We start from the raw sequence: 27,551 nt of genomic DNA on the forward strand, positions 1-27,551 counted from the left end.
GCTACCGGGGCCAGGAGCTGGCGGGACAGCCGACTGTGCATCGGCACAGTCAGAAGAGGCCGTGGCGAGTGGACCGGGACAATACGATGGCTCGTACAGCAGAGACCAAGACTGAGAGGCCCCCTGCAGACCATGCACCACATCAGAGCCCAGCAAAGCCTCGCAGACAGCCGGGCCCCCCCAGCTCCAGGCCTCTCACAGGCACACTGGGTCCCTTTGGAGCCCGCCCCTCCCAGCACCAGGGAGCAGACAGCTCGTGCTTCACTCGGCGTCATGGGACAGGTCGGGGGCTCATTCTGCTTTACGTGTTTAGCACAGGTGAGAGGACACGGGTCAGAGTCAGAGCTGAAGCCGGTTAAGTCAGGCAGGCGGAGGCAACAGTCGCGGAATCAGCTGGAGGACTAGCTCAGAGCCTAAGTGCACTTTCCTTGTATCACGCACTTTCTTCATCCTGGAGAGCACACTGGCTGGTTACTAACCCTACTGACAAGGGTCAGAAACTGTCCCCGACTCCCACGCAGTCAGTGATAAAATTCCGAGGTTCAGTCTAATATCTGGACTCTAAGAGAAAGCATTTGGGGTTGGGTTGGAGAGGAATTGGAAGTTTGGGCACAAGCAAGTCAGATCGGTCCGTTAACCAAACAGAATGCAGAAAGGGCGCAGAGGCTCCCCTGTGTGTCCGCACAAAGAGATGACAAAATAGACAAAATGGATGAGATCAGGATTCTTAGATGCTGGGCTGAGAGCTCTCTCGACCGGCCAGCTGAGAGGAAGAGGAGAATGGCCAGGACGTGATTTCTGAAATCAGGGCAGCATTCCTTTAAGGGAAAACCAGTCAAAAATGAAATGTTCCTTCTACAATGCACATGTGTGAATCCTTTAAATTCCCCCTTGCCTTCCATGGTTTGTGTTCCGATTACTCGGTCTTCCCACTTGTGGTTCCCATTTCCAAACTCTCACAGTGTCAGCATCTGCTACCTGTGGTCTTCCGCCGAGTCTCGGGCAGAAGCAAGTTAGCACTTGGCAGCCACCGCCCAGAGAAGGAGAAAGTAAAGTCCTGGCGCCCGTCCCGAGCCCAGGGAGCAAAGGGCGGAGAGTCGGGCTCCGTCAAAATAAGAATTACGGAGATCTGAGGCTAAGCAGTGATCTCAGAACCTGGAGCGCCAAGAGTGAGAGGGCAAAATTAACCATTTTTACAGAGGGAACCACAAAACCTTCCATCAGAGGGAAAGGATACCTCCCATGATTTGCTGTCCAGCCGTGCCAAACCATATCTTCCATTTATAAAGAGAAGGGGAGGGGGCGCTCCTGGGTGGCTCAGTCAGTTAAGTGTCTGCCTTCGGCTCAGGTCATGATCCTGGAGTCCTGGGATAGAGTCCCATGTTGGGCTCCCTGCTCAGCCTGCTTCTCCCTCCCCCTCTGTCCCTCCACCTGCCGGTCTTAAAAAACAATAAAACTAAGTTTAAAAGAGAAGAGAGAGAGAGAAGGGGGAGAGAGAGAGTGAGCTCCTGTTAGTAAAATTAACAGTAGGAGGAAAATATGGTGCCACGGAAAGTCGTTAAGGCTCCAAGCCACCGAAGAACCATCTTAACGCAACGCTTCCAGTGGCGCTAGACGCTATCCCGCCTCCGACCCAGTAGGATCGAAGTGATGTCAGGTCACACAGTGCACATGCCGCTGCCAAACCGTGATCTCACCCTCATGACCCACCAGCAATACACAGGGCTCCACAGTTTCAGCCGAATGAAAAGAATGTAGTTTACAAGCTTCTAAACTATAAATTTAGCTCTTCAAGAGGAAAAGCTTTGAGGCTGGTTTAAGGATTTAGAACAAACTGCCGTTCGAGGACTGCAAATCCAGGCATAGGGCACACCGCCAATATGCTCCCCTAAGACGTGTGTCACGCTGGCCCGGAAGCCGGCGGTGTGTCGGAGGGAGGAGCCCCTGCAGCCACGGGACACCAGCACCATTCGTGGACCTCTCGAGGGCCCTTCAAAAACGACTGCAATTTGCAAACTCATTGTTTTATAGTATTTGGTGCTTCTGGTCATCACTATGTTCTCCCGCTACACATGCGCGTGCACACACACACACACACACACACACACACACACATGCACTGCAGCCTAACACCACAGATGCCCACGGAGAAGTGTAGAGATAGAGGAGGGTGTACTTGGACCCACCAAAGCTTCAGGTAATTCTTCAGCCCAGGCCCAATTAGGGCCACACTGCATCTAGTGGACACTTTTTTTTTTTGAAAAGCTGTCCTATAGCTCAGCTATCACAAAATACCACAGAAAGAAATGTCAAAGCCCCAATCCTTTGCCTATGTACATTAAGCTACTATAGGCGGCGTGGCCTCCAGAAAATCCTATTGACTGAATTTTCTTCACTGTGATGGGAATAAAGACTATATGTGTAGCAAAAAAAAAAATATTTTCACATGTATGTAGGACTCAAAATATTCTTGCGGCATAGAACATTCCAAGCCATTTCCTTATATGCAGAACAGATTTTTTAAAAAGCAGGAAGACATTGACAATATTCCTAAATATTGTCCGCAAATACTAATAGGGTTTTATTTCTGTGTTGTGATTCAGATTTTCATTTGTCACTATAGCATGTTTGTATAGTTGTACGATAAGACATGTGTGTTTGGCCTTTTTCTTGTAAGATGAATAAATCCTGAATTTTGTGCATTTTAAATCTTAAAAGCAAAATGTTCTTCCAAGAATAAGACGCTGTCTTTGAAAACAAGTATTTGACCAGCACTCAAAGCAGTGAAACGGATGTTAAAAGCTGTCACCTGTTCAGATTACAAATTAGGCACCAAGTGTTCCAAACACAAGGAAAAAAAATCGTAACTCCGCTTCAGAAGCCAGAAACAGAGTCCCTATAACCCAACAGTTGTCAAGCAATGCTGCTGCAGAGCCCAGAAGTCCCACCAGAGAAGCTGAGAAAGCGCTGCAGAGAGAGGAGGTGGACGGAGCAGGTGGGTGTCCAAAGCACCCACCCCAAGTCCAGTTCAACCGAGCTAGCTTGGCTTTTATTCATTTTATAAATCAGGCTTCTGCGAATGATTTTGTTTGAAGAGAAGGTGCCCCTGAAAAACAATTTTTACAAAATCGCCCACCACAATCTGATGGCACTGAATGGGTTCTCTGATCACTCTGAAACCTCCAAGTAATGTTGTGAAGCTGTTCTGAGTACTTATGCTCTCTAATAAAAATTCAGACTGCCGTGTGATTTATACTTAATTTTTTTTTAATCTGGTGCAGAACATTTATCAGTGAACAACCTTCACTCAAGAGGAGAACTCAGAGGGGGGAGGTCAGGAGCCAATTATTTCCAAGCCAACCCGGTCCTACAGGACCCTGTGGGCCCCAGCACCCCTGGAGCTGTAAGTATCTACCGGAAGGCCACGGGGAGTGCATTCCTCAGCATCACAATCAGTGAACACGAGATCAGCACCCTGGCAAGACGACATCTGCAGTTTTAAAAACGAAAAACCAAACAAGCTCCAGAAGTAAGATTACAAATCAATCATATGAATGGTAGCCGGCTGTCGGGTGGCCAACCCCTGCTGGGCCTTAGGGGAAATCTGTCACTCGGGCCACCTCGCCCTGGCAAGGTGGGGCTAGGTCTTGGAAGCGGGCCAATGGGATCAAAACGTGGTCTGAGTGGAGGGAACTGGCCTGGTGTCTGCCCCGGCCCCGGGATGAGTGAACTGATGGGGTCCCCAACAAAGGGAAGTGTTAATCTCTCATCGTATTCTCCACCAATAATTCCTGGAGGAAGGAGAGAGCTGGGAGGAAAAGGCCTGGGGTGCCAGGGGCTGGGGCCGAGCGGCATGGGGTGGGGTGACGATGGTGGGAACAACACATGGTGTCCTCTCTGAGCTTCTCTTCTTTGTCTGTACCTCTTCCTGTAGAGCTGCAGAAACACAAGAACGAGATGCGGTAAGTGATCTGGAGGCTTCTCCAAAGTCCCAATTTGCTTCCACTGCTCTCTCTACACTTTTCTTTGCCCACACTCTGGAGCAGACAAAGGAACCGGTGCACACAGAGAACTTTTACCAGTTTCCGTCTGCACGAATAAGGCAGTAGCTGTGAAGACAAGGCCGAACAAAGTGTCCTCTAACCGCACCGCAACTGAGCAACTGTGTCGCCCTAGAGAAACACTCAATCCCAAGGCAGGATCACTGAGGGACACGTACTTCCAGATTGCAGTGTAGAGCACTCGGACTCATATATAATTTTAGGTCAGGTTTTCTTGAAAGTGGAAAATTTAAATATCCGTTGAGAATATCATACCCCCAAATACAAAGTTAAGGTCCTGGGGGGCGGGAGGACAGCATTTAAATACATTTTTTCGCCTAAACCACGCTGCTAATGGAGCGCAACTTAAACTGCAACAAAAGGGACGCCAGCTTCAGAGGCGGGGCTGTGAGCGGACACAGCTGAGGACCCCTCTCTAGTCGCCCCCCCATTTCTCGGGAGCCCTGCCCCCCTCTTGTACAGTAGGTGTCTGCATGTCAAACAACACTTACTCTTGTCCCAGCACACACGTCTAATGAGCTGAACAGCTGGACCACTCCAGCACAGAAACTCAACATTTTTTGCAACAGAGGAAGAGAGAATGTTTTATATTAAGTAAAGGTGAAAAACAATCATTGAGGTAATGTTTCTTTTCCTATGTAATTAAGAAAAGGACTGAGTCTAAGGTAAAAGTTAAAGAACGCTTTCAATTACTGAAAATTAGCAACAAACGTAATGAAAACAGATTTCATCACACAACAAAAGTGATAATATGCCTTTAATGTATTAACTCACTAGTTATTTCTGTGCTTATATTAACATTAGCCTCGATAGTAATACCTACTTCTTTCCAATCTGTGTCTCGAGCTCTAACAGTCCCATCTACGAAAAAAAATAAAATAAAATAGAAATAAGGACTTAAAATGCTTCATGCATCCAGCATTAAACAGCACTTCTGCTTTTGTCCTAAGGAAACTGAAGCTTACACACGAAGCACAAAAAGGAACACAAATCATTTGTTTACCACACACCGTAGGGCCTGTCCTTGCACCGGACTCAAACCACTCTCGCTGGCTGAAGGCAACTGTCGCTGCTCATGGGAAGTCCGTGCATGGATGTCCTGAGGAATACGGAGGCCTGCGGACCGCTCTCCCTGCCTGCGCTGTCCCTCGCTGCGCCACCCCCCACCCCGTCCCGCGACTCATCTGGGTGTGGCCGCTTCATCTAACCCGAGTCTCTGGGACACTGTCTGGGTGACAATCTCCGGGTGTGCATCACAGCCCATCATCCATAGGGAAAGCTGACTTAAAGTTTTCTTCCATATCTGGGTTTTCTTCTCCCAACTCGTAATAGTATGACCAGGACAACTAATATCATGCCCATAGAGAAATTTATTATGAAATCTGAACCCTCAGCTTATGGACCACAATCTGGAAATGAGATAGAGACTGACTGTATTTTATATCTGAATTTGAGAATGTATGTAAAAGGGCTTTTTGCCCCTTTTTATCACAGCCTGTTTTTCAGCTGGTTCTTCTATATACTTTGGTCATTTTATCTTTTCTTTTTGACTGTAATTAATTTTTTTTAAATTTGAGATGATACTTGCTCTGTCCTGGCACAAAATGATACTTTGAACTCTAGATTCAGAGGCATGAATAATGTAGGGCCTTAGGAATCAAGGAGGAGGACAAAGAAAAACCAGCTCATTCACTTCTTATATTTTGAGGTTTTAAAGAAAAAAAAAAGTTTTTTATCAATCCAAATGAGTCTATATAACATTCTCAGTACGAAAAAGAAGGAAGGGGGTCTACCCACTAGATTTTTACAGTTCCCAAGAGGGTATGTTATACATAGCACCATCATTCACACTCTCTTGATGGGAACCACAAATATTTTTTACATCACAATGCAGTATATACCTATATATACATATACTAAAATAGAAGTTTACAACTATTTTATAAAATGCATATGGTTTTTGGGGGTTTTTTTTATTGCATTGATTTCATGACCCACCTCAGGGTCACATCAGTTTAAAAAAAAAAAAAAAACAGAACAGAACACTGACACACAGAAAAGAAATTCCATTATCAGGATTCCAGGCTAGTATCTGGAAATCTTGATACACCAGGCAAAGGGCTTTTACATTTGGGGTAACTTCTCCCCACCCCCGAGTTCCACTATCATCACTGCTACAGTGATCACCAGGTCACCATAAATGAGACTATATGGAAATTAAGCCACACGGAAGTAAGCAGGGCTCTCTCAACTTGTGCACATGGTCACAACCATGGGAGCTTGGAAATGCACCAGACTAAGTCACAAATGGAGGATGGTCTAAAAAGAAAGAATAAACTTGAAATTTTTCTAATTTCCAAAATTTTAGAAATTCTTGAAATATTCTACTTCGTCTACTAGTCTACTTGTGTTATGGAGAACACAAATAAGACTAGGAAGAGTTTTCAGGATATAGGCAAAAGTATATGAGGCTTAGAATCTCCTTCCGATAAGGTTATAGGTTATGATTATTTGCAACGGCTCAAAAAAAAAAAGAGGCTACAACTAAAAACTTGGTGAGCTAAATAATTAAGACCTTAGTAAGAAAGAGATTAACATGTCATCGTAACAATCACCTCTAAAATCCCGCAGATACAAACATCTCCACAGCAGCTGGTCGTTTGAAGCAATAAGGAGGTCACGACAAACTGCAGACAAAGAAAGAACAGAACGAACATCTAGAAGTCGGAAGATCCGCAGCTTCAGCTCCAAAGGAAGGACTACCAACCCAAACACGTCCGGTAGGTTCAGTGCTACAAAGAAAAAAGAAGAGGTATCACTAAGTAAAGAACATCGAGCTTTCCCATGTATTTAACAGCTACCAACTTACACCTAAGTGACAAATCAGACGGTTGTCTCCACGACCCAAGTATATGACACCTACAACAAACTTTTAACCCCAGGTCAGCCAGATGGCTACTACTAAGTCCCTTATTCCCTCAACGTTTTACTGAAAAGATGAATACTTTTTAATACAGACCAAATGAGTAACTTTGACAATTTCTAAATGTTAGCCAATGGCCTCCCTTGTTCTGAGCAATAGTCAATGCAACAAAAACTTCTCTACTCAACTACGAAAGACGGATGATGGCTTTTGTAACTGGTTCCTAATGCTGCCACTTATTAGCTGTGTGCCTTGGGACAAGATACTTAAACTATAATTCAACTTCCTAATCTGTAAGATGGGGGACTAGTACTGCCTACCTCCCTGAGGAGAATTCAATGTCTGGATACACACAGAGTGGTCAGAACAAACACTCAAGTGTTAGGCAGCAATATTCTCTGCAGTCTAGCAGGGCTGGCACAAAAGGAAGTAGATCAATTTCAGAGGCAAGTCAAGAAAGGAAAATAACATCATCTTCCAAAGTCAAACAAAAATGGTTTAGTATTAGCACCCTGAAATAGATGTGATATTGTTCTCCACTAGCAAAGATAACCGAAATCCAATAAAGGGTTTTAAAATTCCTATTTTTCTCTTCTATTACCACCACCTAAAGAAGAAAACTATGGTAACAGCCACCTGGGCCCACGCAACTGGAGACCTAAAATATCTCAATATACAGAGAGTTAATGAAAGCCACATATTTATTTGTATAAATCTGAAGTTATTTTCCAGCTAAAGGATTGTAGTAGATTAGGATTCTCATTTTCCAGCCTCTAATTACACTTCCCCACTGCACTGCCATCAGGCTTGGCCATTTTGACTGGTTTTGTGCAGTGAAATATGAGTGGAAGTGGAACATCACCTCCAAGCAAAAGCTTAAAGAACCAACATGCAGCTGGGCCACTGGCCTTCTTTTCCCTCTGCTACAAGAGCATATCCTGGAGAAGGACTATTCCTTCAACCATAGCTAACCCCTACACAACACATACGTGAGTGAGAAGAGTACATTATTTGCTTTACGTCACTGAGATTTTAAAGTGTTTTTTTCCTACAACATAAATAAGAGCTCGCTAATATGAGAACTCTGAATGAATTACAAAACCTCACGAAAATCGTTTCATCACCTATACAATGAGATTAAAATCTCCTTCAAACTTGTTAGCATTAAAAAAGAACGCATGTGGGGGTCCCTGGGTGGCTCAGTGGGTTAAGCCTCTGCCTCCAGCTCAGGTCATGATCTCAGGGTCCTGGGATCGAGCCCAGCATCGGGCTCTCTGCTCAGCAGGGAGCCTGCTTCCCCCTCTCTCTGCCTGTCTCTCTGCCTACTTGTGATCTCTCTCTTTCTGTCAAATAAGTAAATAAAATCTTGGAAAAAAAAAAAAAAAGAATGCATGTGAAATATCCACAGTACCTAGCATAGAACCCCAATAAATCAGGTTTAAAAAAACTTAAGAACCAATTTACAGACTCTCCATTATTATTTACTGAACACCTATTATGGACTAGACCCTGTGTTAGGCCATGAGAACACAAAAGTGGACAGGGCCTGTTCCCTACTTTCAAAATATTTAAAACCTCAGGTGGAAAGAACTCATGTCAACAATTATGATACAATGGAAGACAGGCTACAACAGAGATGCACAAAATGCTGAGGAAATACAAAAAGGAAGTATATAATTTTAAGGAATTAACATTAATGCTTAGTTGTAGAAGATCAGAACTTCACTAAGAGGAGAAAAGAGGCAAAGTCTTATATCAGAGTCACAAGCTTAGCATGTAAACTACTGTTCTTTCTAGCCGTCTGACCTGGGATCATTTATCATCTCTCACCTTGTCGGGTAAAAGCCAGAAGAGGATACACCAGCTGGTCTTTGAAGAGACGAGAGAGCTTCTGAAGATCTTTGTATATCTTGGCTACACTTGCCCCTAAAATATATTTTTTAATGAAAAATCAAAACACAAAATCAAGTGGCATAACCTGAAATGGCAAAACCTGAAATGGTATCCTCTACTTCTGCCAAATCAAAGTGGTATATTTTCACAAGTGATTCCTGCCTGGAGAGACATGAACCACAGTCTCTAGCAGATGAAGAAATACATCATTTGGCACTCTGGAAACTCTTAGATGTAAAGCTAGAAATCTCACCATTTCGAACAGAGCTACAGGCAACGTACAAGCTCACAGGCTACAATTATAGTAGGACAAACTGTGGGATGAGAATTGTAGACCCAACATGATTTCCTGAGCACCTGCCCCACTGCCCAGGCACTGGGAGAGTCCAGCGGAGGACCGCTCCTCAGGTCCCAGCAGAAGGAGAGCTGTCCCCGTCTCGTGAGGACCAGGTGTCGGGAACTGTGTCAAGCATTCTTCAAGCTCTTTCACATCAGTAGTTCCCCCGAAGTAGGAGACAAATACCCTGACCCCCATTTTAAAAACAGGACAGATACTGAAAGACACCCAAGGCCTCACCGTAAGTCTTAGCCACACCTAAGTCTGGCTCCAATACATTTAGGTCACTCCCCTGCCACTCCGCAGTGTGGGTCCGGACCACCAGGATGGCCATCACCTGGAAACTGTTCAGGAGCACAACTGAATCTCAGGCCCTACCACAGACCCACATTTTCACACTGGAACCTGCATTTTCCTAAGATCCCCGGATGATTCACCTGTACATACCCTGCAGCATGGGAAGCCCGGCCGAATGCCACCCACGTTCCCACTGCAGTTCTGGTGTAGCTCTACCAGGCTCTGACCCCCCTGATCCACACCTGTTTGCTCACCTACTTAAAGGCGACACCACCGGTGCACCTAAGAGTGGTTAAAATGTAAAGATCCGTGCACGGGGCCAGGAGCATTACAGATCATCAGTACATGTGTGCTCCCCCCATCCTGGAACTAGGCACACTTCGCTATCTATAAGAAATAGAACACTCTTCGTAATTTGTTTGGTATCTTCATTGCATGAACTACCATGAACTTGAACTCAAATGTCAAGATATTTAAAAAATCAGTTTGGTTCACGGCCTTTTTTGAAGTGTGAAAACTGACTTTTTTAAACAAGCTTTTTCCTTCAGTTATCTATTATATAAAAGTAACCAGGAACTTATTCATAAGTATATATTAGGTACTGTACTATAAGTCACAGTAAAAAGTAATCAAAATGACTTGTCAGATGGGCAGTTATATAACCCTACCCAACATAAAAGTACTATATTAAAAATATTTAGTTAATATAGTCCATAAACTTACTGTAATAGAACAGTATTAATTTTCTTCCTCCCCTTTTACTTCCTCTTTTTTTTAATAAAGATTTTATTTATTTATTTGGCAGAGAGAGACAGCTAGAGTGGGAACACAAGTAGGGGAAGTGAGAGAGGGAGAAGCAGGCTTAGGGTGGAGCAGGTAGCCCTATGTGGGCCTCAATCCCAGGACCGTGTGATCGTGGCCTGAGCCAAAGGCAGACCCCTAACAACTGAGCCATCCAGGCGCCCCTACTTCCTCTTTAACAGAAACCAGATGAGGAATATGAATCTGAGCTATATTCCTATAGAAGTTGTCTTTTTTTTTTTTTTTAATTTTATTTATTTATTTGAAAGACGGAGATCACAGGTAAGCAGAGAGGCAGACAGAGAGAGAGAGAGGAGGAAGCAGGCTCCCCTCTGAGCAGAGAGCCCGATGCGGGGCTCGATCCCAGGACCCTGGGATCATGACCCAAGCCAAAAGCAGAGGCTTAACCCACTGAGCCACCCAGGCGCCCCTAGAAGTTGTCTTTTAAAAATAGGCTTAGGAAGGGCACCTGTGTAGCTCAGTCGGTTAAACGTCTGCCTTCAGCTCAGGTCATGATCCCAGGGTCCTGGGATCAAGTCCCATGTTGGGCTCCCTGCTCAGCGGCAAGTCTGCTTCTCCCTCTGACTGTCCCCTCTTGTGCTCTCTCTCTTTCTCTTTCTCTCAAATAAGTAAAATCTCTCAAAAACAAATAGGCTCAGGGGTGCCTGGGTGGCTCAGTGGGCTAAGCCGCTGCCTTCAGCTCAGGTCATGATCTCAGGGTCCTGGGATCGAGTCCCGCATCGGCTCTCTGCTCAGCAGGGAGCCTGCTTCCCTCTCTCTCTCTGCCTGCCTCTCTGTCTACTTGTGATCTCTCTCTGTCAAATAAATAAATAAAATCTTTAAAAAAAAAAAAAATAGGCTCAGGAGTCAAATCTATTCCAATCCTAAATTCCACCATTTATTAGCTCTGTGATCTTAAAGTAATTTAACCTTCTCTAGACCTATCTCCTAATCTGTAAAATGGTACCTCTACTACTGTGGAGTAGAGAGTATTTCTGCTCCCCATAGCAGGTCCTCCCTAGTGTCAAGAGGACTAAAGTGTTGTGGCCAAGGAATTTCAAGTTTTTCTGGTCCCAGTGGTAAGACCGTCTTTACAGATTTATCAGTCTAGTTCATCTACCCGTATCAGGGGCAGTGTCGTCCACAACGGGACCAAAACTGGTTCTTGGCAAACAAAACAAAACCCTAGCTATACCATTGCTTTGTGACTGTCCAAAGAGTCACAGTACACAAATGAAAATACTTGTATCTATGGTATTAAAATTCCATGGGAAGAGAATGCGTGGGGGATGAATTTTGTACAAAGGCTCCTCAGGGGACTGATAATGTAAAGAGGACTAAGAAAACATGAAAAAATGTCCATCATCGTTAGTCGTCAGGGAAATTCAAATCAAAACCACATTGAGATACCACCTTACACCAGTCAGAATGGCCAAAATTAACAAGACAGTAAACGACAAGTGTTGGAGAGGATGTGGAGAAAGGGGAACCCTCTTACACTGTTAGTGGGAATGCAAGTTGGTGCAGCCACTTTGGAAAACAGTGTGGAGGTTCCTTAAGAAATTAAAAATAGAGCTTCCCTATGACCCTGCAATTGCACTACTATTTACCCCAAAGATACCGATGTAGTGAAAAGAAGGGCCATCTGTACCCCAATGTTCTTAGCAGCAATGGCCACAGTCGCCCAACTGTGGGAAGAGCCAAGATGCCCTTCAACGGATGAATGGATAAAGAAGATGTGGTCCATATACACTATGGAGTATTACTCAGCCATCAGAAAGGATGAATACCCAACTTTTGTATCCACATGGACAGGACTGGAGGAGATTATGCTGAGTGAAATAAGTCAAGCAAAGACAGTCAATTATCATATGGTTTCACTTATTTGTGGAGCATAAGGAATAACATGGAAGACATTAGGAAAAGGAAAGGAAAAGTGAATTGGGGAAATCAGAGGCGGAGATGAACCATGAGACTGTGAACTCTGAGAAACAAAATGAGGTTTTTGGAGGGGAAGGGGGTAGAGGGATGGGTGAGTCTGGTGGTGGGTACTAAAGAGGGCACATATTGCACAGAGCACTGGGTGTGGCGCATAAACAATGAATCTGTGAACACTGAAAAAAATAAAATTAAATTAAGATGTGAGAAAAAAAGCAGTAACAAAACTGGTCTGGCGTGACGATAAGTGTTCAGAGACCATTATAAATAAGCTTCCTGACGTCCCCTTTTCTCATCAGTTTTGGTCTGTGGAAGTTCATGGACCTCAGGGGTACAGTCTCCAGGGAACTAACAAGAGTAAGTATCTAGGCCTTCAAGCAAAGACCTTGATCTAGGGAGCCTTCCCTCAAAGACCCTGCTGTCAACGCCACCACCCCACGGCACCGCTCCAGGCCACAGGAGGACTGTAAAACCCTGCCGAGTTTCCTACAAGGAAGAAATGGAATGATGTCTGTCAAGGCGCCCACTCAGCACAAAACCAGCACTTAGAGATGTGAGCTCCCTTCTCCATCCATCTCCTCTCCTTCAACTGCCTCCTGCTTCTCATACTTCGGATTTAATTGAAAAAATAAAAGGGAAAATTTGTCTCTGCATCTACTTATAATCTTACAGAATACAAGCAAAACCATGCCTAGAATGTAAACGTCTGGGGAATCTCCAATCTGATCCAACAGCCACCCCATCTAGGCTGGCTGAAGCTAACGATTCTGAATAGTTCTTCCTCCAGCAATCTTCAACAAGGAAGGTGCCCTGTATGGTTTCCACAAAACACAGATCCTCTCCATAGTGGTTAAAGACGATGCTCGAAAAATCCGAAGATTAGTTCAGAAATTAGGACGCACCGGTATAGCGCGGGATGAATTACATACTAGGGTCATTCCGTAATGGCGGCACACGTAAAACCCAGCACGCCAAGACCCTAAGAAAAGCAGGAAAGAAACAGATACTCTGCAACAGGTCTTAAATCTGCTTTAATCTCATTCCGGAATTTTCAGTCTCTCAGACATTACCTTTCAGTTTTTCTAAAGTGAACCTCTCAAAGCTTCACCCCCGAAGTTCGATCATGCTTTTCCTACCTGGTTCAGCTTCGCGAATAAATGATTCCGGCAGCAGCTGCAACCTTTTCACACTTCTGAGCTCACCGCCGATCTTTAGTGAGGCTGTAAATAAGCAACAGAGACAAAGAACTCGTCAGTTCACCAATGGCCTTCACGTCTTAGCACGGGCTTGCACTTCCCTGCCCCAGCATACGAAGGACACGTACAGAAAACAAACTGCTCTACGTTTATTTCCTTCCCTCACAGCAAAGTGTAAACCTGCCACCACACCAAATTCATTATTCTACAACACCCTTAAAAACTGAAGTATGGGGACGCCTGGGTGGCTCAGTTGGTTAAGCAGCTGCCTTCGGCTCAGGTCATGATCCCAGAGTCCTGGGATCGAGTCTCACATCGGGCTCCTTGTTCTGTGGGGAGCCTGCTTCTCCCTCTGCCTGCCACTCTGTCTGCCTGTGCTCGCTCGCTCTCTCTCTCTCTTTCTAAAAAAAAAAACTGAAGTATGCACCCTTTATATAAAATCCACTAGGTAGGGGCGCCTGTGTGACTCGGTTGGTTAACTGACTGCCTTTGGCTCGGGTCGTGGTCCCGGGGCCCTGGGATCGGGCCCCGCATCAGGCTCCCTGCTCAGTGCGGAGCCTGCTTCTCCCTCTCCCTCTGCTGCTCTACCTGCTTGTGTTCTCTCACTCTGTCAAATAAATAAATAAAATCTTTAAAAAAAAATCCACTACGTATTAGTGGATTATTAGTAATTGAAAGGTTTATTAGTAATTGAAGGCTTACTAGTAATTGAAAGATATGCAACAAGGTTAACAGGAGACTGTTAAACATAATAAAATCATTATTTCTAATAAAGTCACTAAAAATTCCACTTATTTTTTTTATTTAACCGTTGGCAAGGAGTCTTCCCTTGTTTATTAAAAGAATCCTGTTAGTTTTCACAACATTATCTCTTTCTAGACGCAAAGAACCACTATTCTTGATATCACCAGAGGGTTCAGTTTTAACCATGTAAACAAAGGCACACTTTATCTCATTCCATGAAAGAGCCCGGGCTGTGCTTATGCACATGTGCACTGAGCAGGAGGTCCTGGGTGAAGCAAAAACTTAAGGACACACTGCTCCTTTTCAGAGAATGAAGCCTGGAATGGCCGGTTGCCACGCCAAGTCTGCGAGCAGCCGATGTGCCGAGAAGAGTAAAAGAACAAGATAACACAAACTAAGAAACCATCGCCAGACGTAGCAGCCATTCTCTGTATGCTACGTAGCCCGAAACCAGTGAACAGAAGCCATTATACATGTTCTTAAAGTGCTTTTGTAAGAAACCACCTCAGGGTCACGACCGGGTAGCCTCAGCCTTGTAAATTACGACATGATGGAGCAGAGCCACTGGGAGAGGCAGAAAGGGTCGCTCCTGCGTGTGCAAGAACGCTCAGCTGGACGTCTCTCGGGCTCACTGGGAGGAACGCCGAGGAGACACGGCTAGTCCTGCATCAGAGAGCCACATCCTGACAAACGTGGAATGCCACCAAAGCTGTTAAAGCTGTTGAAATCTGAGCCTTGAAAGGAGCATTTCAAAGAATCTAGTGATTAAAGGGAAGTAGCAGAAATCACATCACAGGGGACCAAGAACGATCTTTCATTTCCAAAATCAAGACAGGGTAGGACGGTGGTTTTCAAAATAAATTTTTGCGGAAACAAACATTTTTCAAACAAAGTCCTACAAGGGACCTCGATAAACGCAACAGGCGCACGTGGCGCGGCTTGAGGTCTGAGTGCTCACTCGGGCCCCACTAGGCCTCCCCCCAGCCTCAGCGGAACCAGCAGCTGCTGAGACTTCGGGGCGAAGGCACATCGAGGCAACTGTCTCTGCTACACAAAAGGCAGGGTGTCCTGAAGAATCAAAAATGCAGTCATCCCAATCTCATCATACTATCTTTTCTAGCTAAAGGGATAAATCTCAACAATCAAGAGAGCAGAAAAGAAAGATTCTAGTCACTCCACTGGCTCTCCGGAACATGTGACTATGGGATGATTCCACAGACCACTGTAGACGTATGAACTTGTGGGTGGCATTTGAGTTCAAATGAAATACAAAAATGGAACGGACTGCCATCCTTGGGAAACTGCCAATAGGAAAGAGAAGCAGAAAAAGCAACTACTCAGTGACTTTCCTGCAGCTCAGGTCGGGGAGCAAACACACACACACACACACACACACACACACACACACACACACGCAGTGCTCAGCCGCATGTCTACACATTACTATTCAGAGACACCAAACGGGATAAAAAGCGACCCCCACTCAATCTCACCTCTTCCCATCGCTCACTTCCTGACCTTGGTCAAAAATACAAACATAAAAAAGTCCCCCGCAGCACAAAGAGCTCATACGTAAGAGATCCTCTCATTCCGATGATCGCAACACCCCCAGAGCAAGAACACCACGAGATGAAGACAGCCGACGGGCGCGGCTGCCCTGGCCCGGAAGCCTGCCGCCACAACGGCGACCCACGTCGTCCAGCACCTTGCCGACCGTGTGATCAGCGGCCTAGGGACTAAGCGGAGCTGGGAAAGCCTCGACTAGACCGTGAGCGCTAATCACCGAAGCGGCTAGACATCTGGAGAACAGGGCAGCTCTGGTAAAGTGACAGCGGTGAGTGGGCCAGCCAGTTACCGTTTACGACAAGCAGGGCTCCCAGAGGCACACCGGTGAGAGCAGCGGAGCCACCCTCGCACAGAGGATGCGTGTACCGCAGTTTATACACGCCGCCCGACTTCCACTGCTCCGGCATGGCCAGGGCTTTAGCCTCGGTCCCCTGGGGAGTGAAAGCAAAGAAAAACAAGTAAGGAAGAAAAGTGTTCCTCTCAAAAGACTAAAAATCCCAGAGGCCCCTAACTTGTCTGGAAATACGCACTCCATACAGACCCCTTAATCAAATTTGCCAAATCATGACTACCGTCATTAATAAAATTTTGACAGAAAATGTTACAATATATTATCCTCCATCAAAACGTTTGTTCGAGTAGATATAATAACATCAGAGACAGGGATTGATTTCTCTTGTCAAAGACTCACTTTTTTGCCCAGCAAAGCCATATCATTCAAGACCCATAGCTCAATTACCATTTTGTTTGTGAGGCCTTTTATTTAAAAAAAAAAAAATCATTTGTCATTCTCTTTTATCCCAACATTCTGTTCATATTTCTATCGTTACACGCTTCTATCATAAAACATCATAATTTTCTTTTTGTTTCTCTCCCCAAGTTACAGACTCCTTGCAGACAAGCACTTATCCCAGGATCTTTACATCCTAACTCCTGGCCCCAGGCATGGCATACTGCGGGGACACAACAGTCACTGAACTTCTCTACATCTCTGTCACTCATAACATGGATGCAGGGTCTCAGGCTTCACCCTAGACTTATTAACTCCAAATGTGCAGGGGCGCTTGGGGGGCTCAGTCGGTTAAGCATCTACCTTCAGCTTAGGTCATGATCCCTGGGTCCTGGGATCGAGCATCACATCGGGCTCCTGGCTCAGTGGAGAGCCTGCTTCTCCCTCTCTCTGCTCATGCTCTCTATCTTTCTCAAATAAATAAAATTTAAAAACAAAGTAAATAAATCAAAATCTGCATTAGTAAGATCCCCAAGTATTCTTAGGCACACCAAGGCTGGAGAAGCTCTAACTGTTCTCCTCTGTGACTCTCTGGCATCCCACATACTTAGACATCTCTCCTAGGATGTCACCAATACAGTATGATAGACTATAAGCTGTCTCTCTCCCCCACTCCTGGACTGGGAGCAACCTGACAATGGGGACAAAGCACTGCACCTGTCACGGGCACATACTTACCAAATGGAGAATGAAGGAAGGAAGTATGGAAGCAAGCAATGTCCCTCTTCCTAACTGAATCTTACTAGATTACTGGCAATTCAGGGCCATTAACATAAAAACCCAGTGAGTAAACCATCTAGACATACCCATCCCACATTCTTGACCGTAGTTTATTACATATCACCAGACATAATCTTCTGTCTTTAATACAGAAATCTAAAAAACCACAATACCCTAGTGATGTTTATCAATACGCCCCACTCCCAATGGGAAACTGAAGCCCTAACAGGTTTGATTTCTGCCTGTCGTCTTACCTGAGGTATGTAACCTGACTCCAACATGAGCAGATGCACCGATACTATCAAGGCATCGTTGGCATTAGAACAGTCCGCTGACTGATGCAGGATCTCTAACGAATGTGGCACCTGCCCTTCCACCGACTCGCTGCAGAGCATGGGTTCTGAGGGAAAGACACCTGTGCCCTCTTCCATATCCACAACATCTTGAACTGACCCAGCTTCAAAAGTCTGACTAGGCCCTGACTGAAAAAGAAAACAAAAAGCATGAATTCATTAAGCAGGCTTTTATTTCTACAGTTTACTTTGTACCCTAAAGTGAACTCAGATTTGTGCTCAAAGCCACAGCACTTCTCGTTTCAGAAACGGGACACATTTTAAGCGAGCTCTCCTAAATAAACAAGCCGCCATCTACTCCCCCAGCCTGAACCGCTCACCTCCGCAAGTTCTGGTCAGTATGCCCAAAACCTGGACACCAACCCAGCCTTCTCACTCCACTGTCCTCAACTCCATGTGCTCGGTCTTCCAAGTTCCACTGAATCTACCTCCTGCCTAACCCCAAACTCTGCCCCTACCGCTCCCCAATGCTACTTCAGACCCATTTACCGCCTGGCTCCTCGACAACGGCTGCCCCAAGTATCCGTGACTCCACTCTCTACTAAGACATTTCACCCACTGCTGCCAGAGTTTTTGATGATTAACAATCCAACTGTGTCCCATGTCCAACTTAAAACTTCCCAGCACTCTCCCAATGCAGACAGCAGCATTTCCCTTAATTGTGCCTTGGAACGTAACCCTAGACGTCCGCAGGAAGTAGGAGTTCCACGATCAATGAAGTTTGGAAAATGCTACTGGAAGCTACAGCCACCGACGCTCACCCTCCGCATTCACACAATCAGCATTACATTTCACACACACGGCATTACAGAGCGCTGACAATTCCAGTAATAACATGTACAACACTTAGCCAAGAAACACCACCCTTCTTCCCCAATGCTCCACAACACGTACTCACAATCGCAGGAAAGAAGTGTTTCGTAGACAACACGCTGAGAAACACAGGCCGAGAAAATGAAATCCAAACTGCTAAACCTCCTTAGCATACAAGGCCCTTCATCACTTCATTGGGTCCCGGACTCTGTCAAGCCCACGTCCTGCCAGGCCCTTCCTCCCCACACCAGCACTCTCCACCGGCGCCAAACAGGCAGCAGCGACTACCACCCTGCCCGGCAAAGGCCTTGACTACTGCACACAACGGCACCGCACTGCACCTTCCTGATTACACATCTACATCCCACCGGGACTGCAAGCTTAGAGCTGACTCCCCGTCAGCTACTTTTGTAATCCCAGCACCGTACCTGGCACTTAGTCGGTGCTCGACAAACGCTTGCTGAGCCAGTGTTAAGGACAGTATCTTACAATCTCCTAATGATTGCTTTGTTCTCAGGGTCTTCTCATTCGCACCATACAAAAATTCTATAAAACAGGCAAGTCAGATGATGTTGCCCTTTTATACATGTTTTAATTGTGATTCAGATTAAATAACATAATCAAGGTTACCAGCTAATAAAAACCTGAACTGAACCAAAATCTGCAGACTCGCAGTTCAGGCTTCCAGACACAATATGCTGCTTCGGGAAGACTATGTGACCTATACTAATTTTGATCAGGTTTGTTTCCTACACATGTGCTCAACTCTTGATGCAAAACACATGGTTCTTCTCTTTCAGTTCATATTTCCATGAAAGAAGGGACAGAGGAAATTAAAAATTATGTAGGACGGATGAAAGGGTAGAACTATATAGGGAAGCAAGAGGCTGTTCTTCCAAAATCTTCCAAAATCCCTGAGGACCTAGCCCTTACTAACTTCTGGGAAAGATCTAAATTCATCTGTTAATTTGTTAAAACCTAGAGGCCAATGACAATTTGCACTACCTAAAAAGGAGGCGCCATCACATTTCTGAATAGAGCTACTTATTAAAACCATTTAACACCTAAAGTATGAAGTAAGCTCTTCACTTCTTACTCATCTATCCAACTTTTAGCTATTTACTACTTACTAACAGTAAGACAATACATGTGAAAAAAATATTAAAAGTTACCCTAAACTGATAACGCCATGGAGGAAGATATCAGAATCCCCGGTGAGCTTCTGTAACCTTCCTCCCACTCCATGAGAACCACTGACATTCTGCATCATTCTGATACGACTGTGAATACTTATCATATTTTTCATGCATTGCAGAAATGGGAAAAAATGTTCAGCACCACCTCTCCAGACAGATCATTTGTCATGTCATTTACAAATGATAGGAACAAGTAATTAAAATTCAGTTTAGGTCTAACATTAGGGTCTGATACCAGGTTATCCCCATTTTCCATCAAAGATTCAACAGGTACTAGAATTCCCAAATATATGAAATAAGAAAATTAATTCATTCTTAATTACAAGAGTAAAATCTTCCCATTGCTTCCTGTTGTACCCAGCTGTTTCCCTTACTAAGACTTCTACAGTGAGTTAGATCACCTGCTGCTGCAAGCACTTACAGCACACGTACAGGAGATTTCAAGCTCCCCTTCCACCTAAGACTCTACAGTCACCCTGTACAAGTCTTAGAATACGAAACAACATGCGTTTAGAACTGAAATGACTAACCTGAAGCAATATTAATTTGTCAAAATTTTCCAAAAGGAAACTAGTAAAGTAAGTGTCATATACGCTATGAAACGTTCTTGCTGGGCATTTTACAAGTAACAAGTACAAGGAATGGACCCTTCTACCAGAATCTCTGAGTTTATCAACAAAGAAGATTCAGAAACATAATTTAAATATGTGGTTAAATAGTCTATTAATTACTCCCTAGATAACCTCCATGAAACATAAACAGAGAGATAATAATTTCTAAAAAATCATAAAAATACTTTGAGCTTTACAAAGCCTTTTTTAAACTGCTTAATCTCTTTCAATACTATTATTAAAAAAATCTCTGGGGCGCATGAGTCTGGTAAGCATCCGACTCTTGATCTCGGCTCAGGCCATGATCTCAGGGTCGTGAGATCGAGCCCCGAGTCAACCTCCTCACTAGGTGTGGCGCCCGCTCAAGATTCTCTCTCCCTCTGCCATTCCCCCCATCCCTCTGCTCAAGTGCACTCTCTCAAAAACTAACAAACAAAAAAACCTCGACATAGATGATTTTCGTACTTTACCGATCTTTTAAAAAGCATTTCTTAATACCTGTCTATACATGACAGGCACAATGCATACTTAATGCTCACAAATGTTTAAGGCCTGGGGGGAGGGGGGGGAAACTAAGCTGAAGTAACATGTATACACACAAAAAACTGTGAACATGATGGCAGATACGTAGTATTAAAAAATTAAGTGATATATGTGATCATTTGTGCCATACAAGAAATCAAAAGACAGGGGGCGCCTGGGTGGCTCAGTGGGTTAAGCCGCTGCCTTCGGCTCAGATCTCAGAGTCCTGGGATCGAGCCCCACATCGGGCTCTCTGCTCTCTAGGGGAGCCTGCTTCCTCCTCTCTCTCTGCCTGCCTCTCTGCCTGCTTGTGATCTCTCTGTCAAATAAATAAATAAAATCTTTAAAAAAAAAAAAAAGAAATCAAAAGACACGATAATAAATAATGAGGTGTTTACAAGGCAGTAAAGATAATCAATACTAAGAAATTAAAGACGATCATTGGACTGTGGCTGGCGGGGCCTTGGAAGACAGGCACAGACAGGAGAGGGAGGGAAGGTGGTGCATTCCAGGCTCGGGAAACAGCAAGAGCAAAGGCATGAAGCAGCAGGTAGGGTGTGTGTGCGTGCACACGGGAACGTGTGAATGTGCCAGCTGGTACAGGAGACATGATAAGGAGTCAGGTCTGACTGGAGATGATAGCTTACTGGCGGGAAGAACAGAAAGCAGCCCTGAAAAGCCTTAAAAACTAGGTATAGGAAGAGAGACAAAATTTTCCCTCTCTGTAATATGACAAGAGTTAAACTAGAGATAATTGGGTCTTTTTCAGCTCAAAAATTATAAGCGCAGGTGTATTAATGACACAGAGTTACTAGAGAGCAAGAGAACAACATAATCAAAAATGTGCAGGAAAAAGATGAACCCAGAAGGTAGACCGCAGGACAGACACTGGAAGCCTGGAATGGAAAGAAGAACGGACAGGGCTTGTCAAAGGAGTCAAAAGATCATTGCAGGGTTTCAAGCTCAGGAAAACAGCGATGCCACCAACAGAAAGGGCAGCTGGTTTGGGAAGAAGAAAACATTCCTATTTGCAAATTCATGTCAGCACAGAGTGTGAGACTGCAACACTCGGAATCCAGGTGTAAGCGTCCTGCAAGTACTCTGGAAGTAAGCGGACTCTGTACAGCCTTAGTGAGCGGAGCAGACTAGAGAACCACAAGCCCGGGGGCAACAACAGGAGCCAAGGGACAATTTGGCTGGAGGAGTAAATGTCTGAACAAAACAAATACGTAAAATCTGAGTTCTTCAGAATCCCAGTCAAGTACTGGTCCAGGCATTCAGCAGTTTAAGATTTTCTACAAGAATATAATCTGCTGGGGCGCCTGGGTGGCTCAGTGGGTTAAAGCCTCTGCCTTCAGCTCAGGTCATGATCCCGGAGTCCTGGGATCGAGCCTCACATCGGACTATCTGCTCAGCAGGGAGCCTGCTTCCCTTCCTCTCTCTCTGCCTGCCTCTCTGCCTACTTGTGATCTCTCTCTCCGTCAAATAAAAAAAAAAAAAAAAAAAAAAAAAATCTTTAAGAATATAATCTGCAGTCTACCAATCATAATCATCCTGACGGACACAGAATTCAACTGAGGTGTTCAGTGTGCTTTCTCAACTACCCCATTTCTCATCTTGGTATTAATACTTACCGTACTGTCATCACTCCAGACGCCAGTCTGGGCTGCCTGTCCTTGGACTGAAGCACTGGGCTGTTCATCCTGTGCGCTGGACTGATTGGAGCTGGCGGCCAAAGAGGGTTGGTCATTATTCTGCAGTGAGGAATGCTCTGAATCTGTGGATGAAGGTAAGTTAGGTGCTGGAATGGCATCTTCAAGAATCAAACATATCAAGTCCCCAGAAACAATCCCATATGAAGCCAAGGTCTCTTCATCTCCAGTGAGGGCATCCTTGTTGTTCAATGTGATTGCAAACCGGGTATCGGAACTGCCAAGAAAGATGGATAAGGATTGTAAGAGCTACCTACCATGACCTGCTACCATTACCCTCAATTAATACACTTAGAACATATATAAGGTACACGGTATGATCTTGGAAGAATGAAGTAATGAAATCAAAACAAAAATAAGAAGGAAGCCAAAGTTTTGTAAAAACTATCCGAATTACTTGTTCTTATCACCAAATGCCTAGGTTACAGATTTCTAATGGCTACAATTCCAGCCCAGGGAGCAGGATATAGTAATTCTCTATCATTAACCCATGTTCCCACCAATTCTAAGGTACACACTTCACATCTTTTGTAATTCTGGTATCTCTGAAACGGGGGTGCTTCTTAAAACTGATGACACATCAAAGGGTAATTGCCGGCAACTTTTCCTCTAGTGTTACATAAAACAGTATGCACCTTAAGATTGATAAGATCTTAACTTAAGATTCAGTCAATGAAATATAGTCTTTTCAAAATACAAACTACGTCACATCATTGCTCTGCTGCAAATCCTCCAATGGCTTCTATTGAACTCGGAACAGAATCTCTAACATGGCCTCCGACGCCCACCATTTGAACCCTACCCACTTCTCCTACCTCATCTACCTCATCCCCTCAATCGCTGTTCTCCATCAATGCAAGCTTTCTATCCCTTCCTCAAAACAGATCAACCTCACTGCAGCCTCTGGGCCTCTGCATTTGCTCTTCCAGATCTTCCGAGGATGGACTCTCATCATCTGGGTCTCAATTCACGTGCCACTTCTTCCGAGATGCCTTCTGCCTAGCCTCCATCACTCTATTCCACTGTCATGTTTTATTTTTATTACTACATCACTATTTGAAAATTCCGTATTTATCATCTCTTCTCCACCCCCACTACAATTTAAGTTTCATAAGGTCAGTCATCTTGTCTATTTCAAAACTATTTCTCTCCAGCACTTGGCAAACAAAAGTATTTGTGGAATAAATGCAACCAACAAACAGTAGTTGGGAAGGTGATGAAAAGTGTAATCAGGGCTCCCTAGTCATTGTCTCAACAGAACTGTCAGCTTATGTCTGTTCCAAAATACTAGACCCATGTCCTAGATGAATATTCACAATCACAAGAAGATGAGTATGTAGAGGACGGAGTATGAATTCTCCCCTCCCACTGTTAAATACATGGTCACCTTTCTTACTGATGACCAGTTACGTATGAGGTCTTTTTTTTTTTTAAGATTTTATTTATTTATTTGACAGACAGAGTTCACAAGTAGGCAGAGAGGCAGGCAGAGAGAGAGAGCGGGGGAAGCAGGCTCCCCACTGAGCAGAGAGCCCGATGCGGGGCTCGATCCCAGGACCCTAAGATCATGACCTGAGCTGAAGGCAGAGGCTTAACCCACTGAGCCACTCAGGTACCCCAAGTATAATGCCTTTTATAATGAAAATAGCACAAATCCAAAAACCCACGGCTAAACAAGGTAAGAGCTCAAATCAGCCCGAAGCAACGAACTCTCCCTTCCATATCATAGCTCCTCTGATCTGAGAGAATAACCATCATTTCATCACATAGTGGTGAAAAGTAACTAGCAAACCAGTGCACATTTTATAAGGCGTTTACACTCAACAATGCTGACTTAACATTAACTTTTTGAGAGGTCAACCAAGGATGAAGTCTACTGAAAACCATGAATAAACGGGATTCTTGCAATGCTGCATTTTCGAAAATGCTCAAAGTAATTCTTTTTCTTTCACATGTTAAGACATTTTTTCTTACCAATTACGGTGTCTTTGTTGGAGAAACTGCCAAAGTTTTGCTTATTAGGAAATAAGCTGCTATGCTTCTGTTATCAAGGGTTTTCAAACCCTTTGAAAAATGTTGAAAATCTGCCAGATGCCCCAAAAAACACCATCCTAACAGATAAAGAGAAAAATGCCTCAAATGTACTGTGTGTTTATGGATCATCCGTCATAGCAAAAGGTTTTTTTTTTTTAACAGTACCTAACAAAATATTAATTCAAACATCTATCTGTAGAAAAGCTAAAGGATTATATGATGAATAAAAGTGTTGGCCTACTGTCCCCATTTAGAAAAACAGAAGAACTACTTCTAAAGTAACATACAAGGTCGCCTGGGTGGCTCAGTCATTAGGCGTCTGCCTTCAGCTCAGCTCATGATCCCAGGGTCCTAGGATGGAGTCCAGCATTGGGCTCCCTGCTTGGTGGGAAGCCTGCTTTCCCCACTCCCACTCCCCCTGCTTGTATTCCCTCTCTTGCTGTCTCTCTCTCTCAAATAAATAAATACAATCTTTAAGTAAATAAATAAAATTTTAAAAACAAAGTAACAGGGACGCCTGGGTGGCTCAGTTGGTTAAGCAGCTGCCTTCGGCTCAGGTCATGATCCCAGCGTCCTGGGATCGAGTCCCGCATCGGGCTCCTTGCTCATCGGGGAGCCTGCTTCTCCCTCTGCCTCTGCCTGCCGTTCTGTCTGCGTGTGCTCGCTCTCTCTCCCTCTCTCTCTCTCTCTCTCTCTGACAAATAAATAAATAAAATCTTTAAAAAACAACAACAACAAAAAAAAGTAACATACAGCTTTTCCGCAGAGGCATTAAAACTGGTTTTCTGAAACTAAAAAAAACATTTTAATTCATCAGAAAATGCCATTTTAGGGGCACCTGGGTGGCTCAGTGGGTTAAGCCTCTGACTTCAGCTCAGGTCATGATTTCAGGGTCCTGGGATCGACCCCCCCACCACAGCACTGGGCTCTCTGCTCAGCGGGGAGCCTGCCCCCCCCCACTGCCTCTCTGCCTACTTGTGATCTCTGTCAAATACATAAATAAATTCTTTAAATTAAAAAAAAGAAGAAAATGCCACTTTAGAAATACCAGGCCTTTTAAAAATATTTTATGTCAATCCCAGATGCACTTGCTCAGCGAAGACACTTTAAAAATTAAAACGGCCCATTTTTATAAATTGCAGGTACTTTCAGAAGAATGAATTTACTTTCAGAAGCTGAAGCTTACATTCCTTCCAGTTAACCAGCCTCAACTATAAAAACAAACTCAGGGGCGCCTGGGTGGCTCAGTGGGTTAAAGCCTCTGCCTTCAGCTCAGGTCATGATCTCAGGGTCTTGGGATCAAGCCCCAGGTCCAGCTCTCTGCTCAGTGGGGAGTCTGCTTCCCCCTACCCCTGTCTCTCTGTCTACTTGTGATCTCTGTCTGTCAAATAAATAAATAAAATCTTAAAAAAAAAAAAAAAAACTCAAAGAAGAAACTAACCTGGGCTCTTGTAAAGTCCTTTCAAGACTGCCCCTAATTTAAAAAGTAATATCAATAAAATATATATACAGATATACAAAAAAATCTTTTTTAAAAAGTTGCTTTTGAAGATTTATGGTGGGGTAATGGCCTCAGCATACAAAACGCTTAGGTTTAACATCAAAAATAACAAGAGGCATGTCACTTAATACAGCCCTTAACAGTGATGTCAATATCTCATTTTTAATTTGGAGACAAGTTTACTTTTAATATCGTGCCTTTACCTGAAAAATGAAAGGTGAGAAGTTCATAATATGACCTCATTTTACTCTATTCCCTAAAAATAAAGTCAAAGTATATAAAAGTCTCATAAAAAACGGTCCACTTAATTAACAGAAAGATTTTCTTTTGACGAATTCACCCAAAAAGCCCGAGACCGCCTTTTTCTGTTCTCTTAGTACCCTCAAATTCCAAATTCGCTACCTCAGTATGTGAAGAGGTCCGCCCTATGTCTGTCCCTCTACCCCCAGATTACTGTCCCCAGAAAATACTCTCTGTGGAAACAAAGCAGTCTCATTTGCAGTCCCATAAATTAATAGCGGAATCTGGTCCGTCGTTTGTCAACCTCACTGCCCCCAAACTGTAAGCCCTCCAGGGTCATCCCGTGGCCAACGTTTATCTTAGTTTTAGCAAAAAAGCAACAGCTCGCCAGGAAAATAAAAGGATCTGACCCACGCCGACATCTCGTACTGTGTAAAACTCTGCGGCGGGGAAGTCAAAGTGCTCCCCGCGGGCCGGGACCCCGCACACTCAGCGCAGCCTCAACATTACGGCGACCCCAGCAGCGGCCCCGCTCACAGGTGGCCTCGGATGGAGGACCGGTTTCTAACTTCTAGAACTTTCCTGACTTTTTCCCTGGGACACTGCGATAGCTGGTAACGGTAAACCTGAATCCCACAGGGCCTAGAAAGGTCGGCCCCCAGCCGAACCCCTGCGCCCCGCCCCGTCCCCGGTTTCCTCCGAGGCGGAAACGGAAGCGATGGCTCACCCTGCAAGGGAAGGGGGTCCCCCGGACGCCGGGCCATGTCCTCCGCGACCCGGGAGCCCGCGAGCTGCAGCCCTAGCGCCCGCGCCGCGCCCGACCTGCGCGCGTCGCAGTCCCCGGCACGCCCGACCCGCTACGCCCAGCTGGGGCCCGACCTCACGTGACCGCCCGCGGCGGGCGCGCGCTCCCGCGCACTGCTCCCGGGCCCGCGGCGCGCGGCCGCCGCGGCCTCCTACCTGAAGCCCCAAGTGGGGAGCAGGGCCTGGCTCAGGTGCGCGCGCAGCTGGCCCAGCGTCGGCTCCGCGTCTGGCATCTCGAGCGGCCAGGTCCGCTTCTGTAGCCGCACCCGGAGCTTCATGGTGGCAGCGGGAGGGCCCGAGGGCCCGGGGGCCCGGACCCGGAGGCGGCGACGGTGATGACCGCGCGGCGACGGGCCCCGAGCGGCGACTACGGGAGCCGCGGGGGTTATTGAGGACTACCGAGCGGCGACAAGGACCTACCACGGCCCCTGCCGGACGGTCTCTGTAACATGAGCGCCCCGCCCCTCTCTTGAGGGCGCCCCCTAGAGCCCACCCCTCG

General features: G+C 45.2%; 1 protein-coding gene across 2 annotated transcripts; it reads right to left on the bottom strand.

Annotated features, from left to right (window-relative positions):
• Positions 1–3,255: 3,255 nt before the first annotated feature.
• LOC111157511 (F-box protein 7) lies at positions 3,256–27,484 on the bottom strand. 2 transcript variants are annotated; one of them, XM_022518976.1, is made up of 9 exons: positions 27,209–27,484; positions 22,396–22,690; positions 17,521–17,748; positions 16,046–16,187; positions 13,387–13,470; positions 8,815–8,910; positions 6,677–6,853; positions 4,885–4,922; positions 3,256–3,936 (listed from the first exon to the last, which is right to left on the bottom strand). In XM_022518976.1, the coding sequence occupies exons 1-9, from the start codon at positions 27,328–27,330 to the stop codon at positions 3,547–3,549; spliced, it is 1,572 nt and encodes a 523-aa protein (XP_022374684.1). In that variant the 5' UTR covers positions 27,331–27,484; the 3' UTR covers positions 3,256–3,546. The 2 variants fall into 2 exon arrangements, with proteins under 2 accessions (XP_022374684.1, XP_022374686.1); XM_022518978.1 differs by lacking the exon at positions 27,209–27,484 and adding an exon at positions 26,976–27,042 and having other exon boundaries at positions 22,396–22,538.
• Between the last annotated feature and the right edge of the window lie 67 nt (positions 27,485–27,551).

Source organism: Enhydra lutris, unplaced genomic scaffold (assembly GCF_002288905.1).
Source record: "Enhydra lutris kenyoni isolate GAN:26980312 unplaced genomic scaffold, ASM228890v2 scaffoldscaffold55, whole genome shotgun sequence".
NCBI lineage: Eukaryota > Metazoa > Chordata > Mammalia > Carnivora > Mustelidae > Enhydra > Enhydra lutris.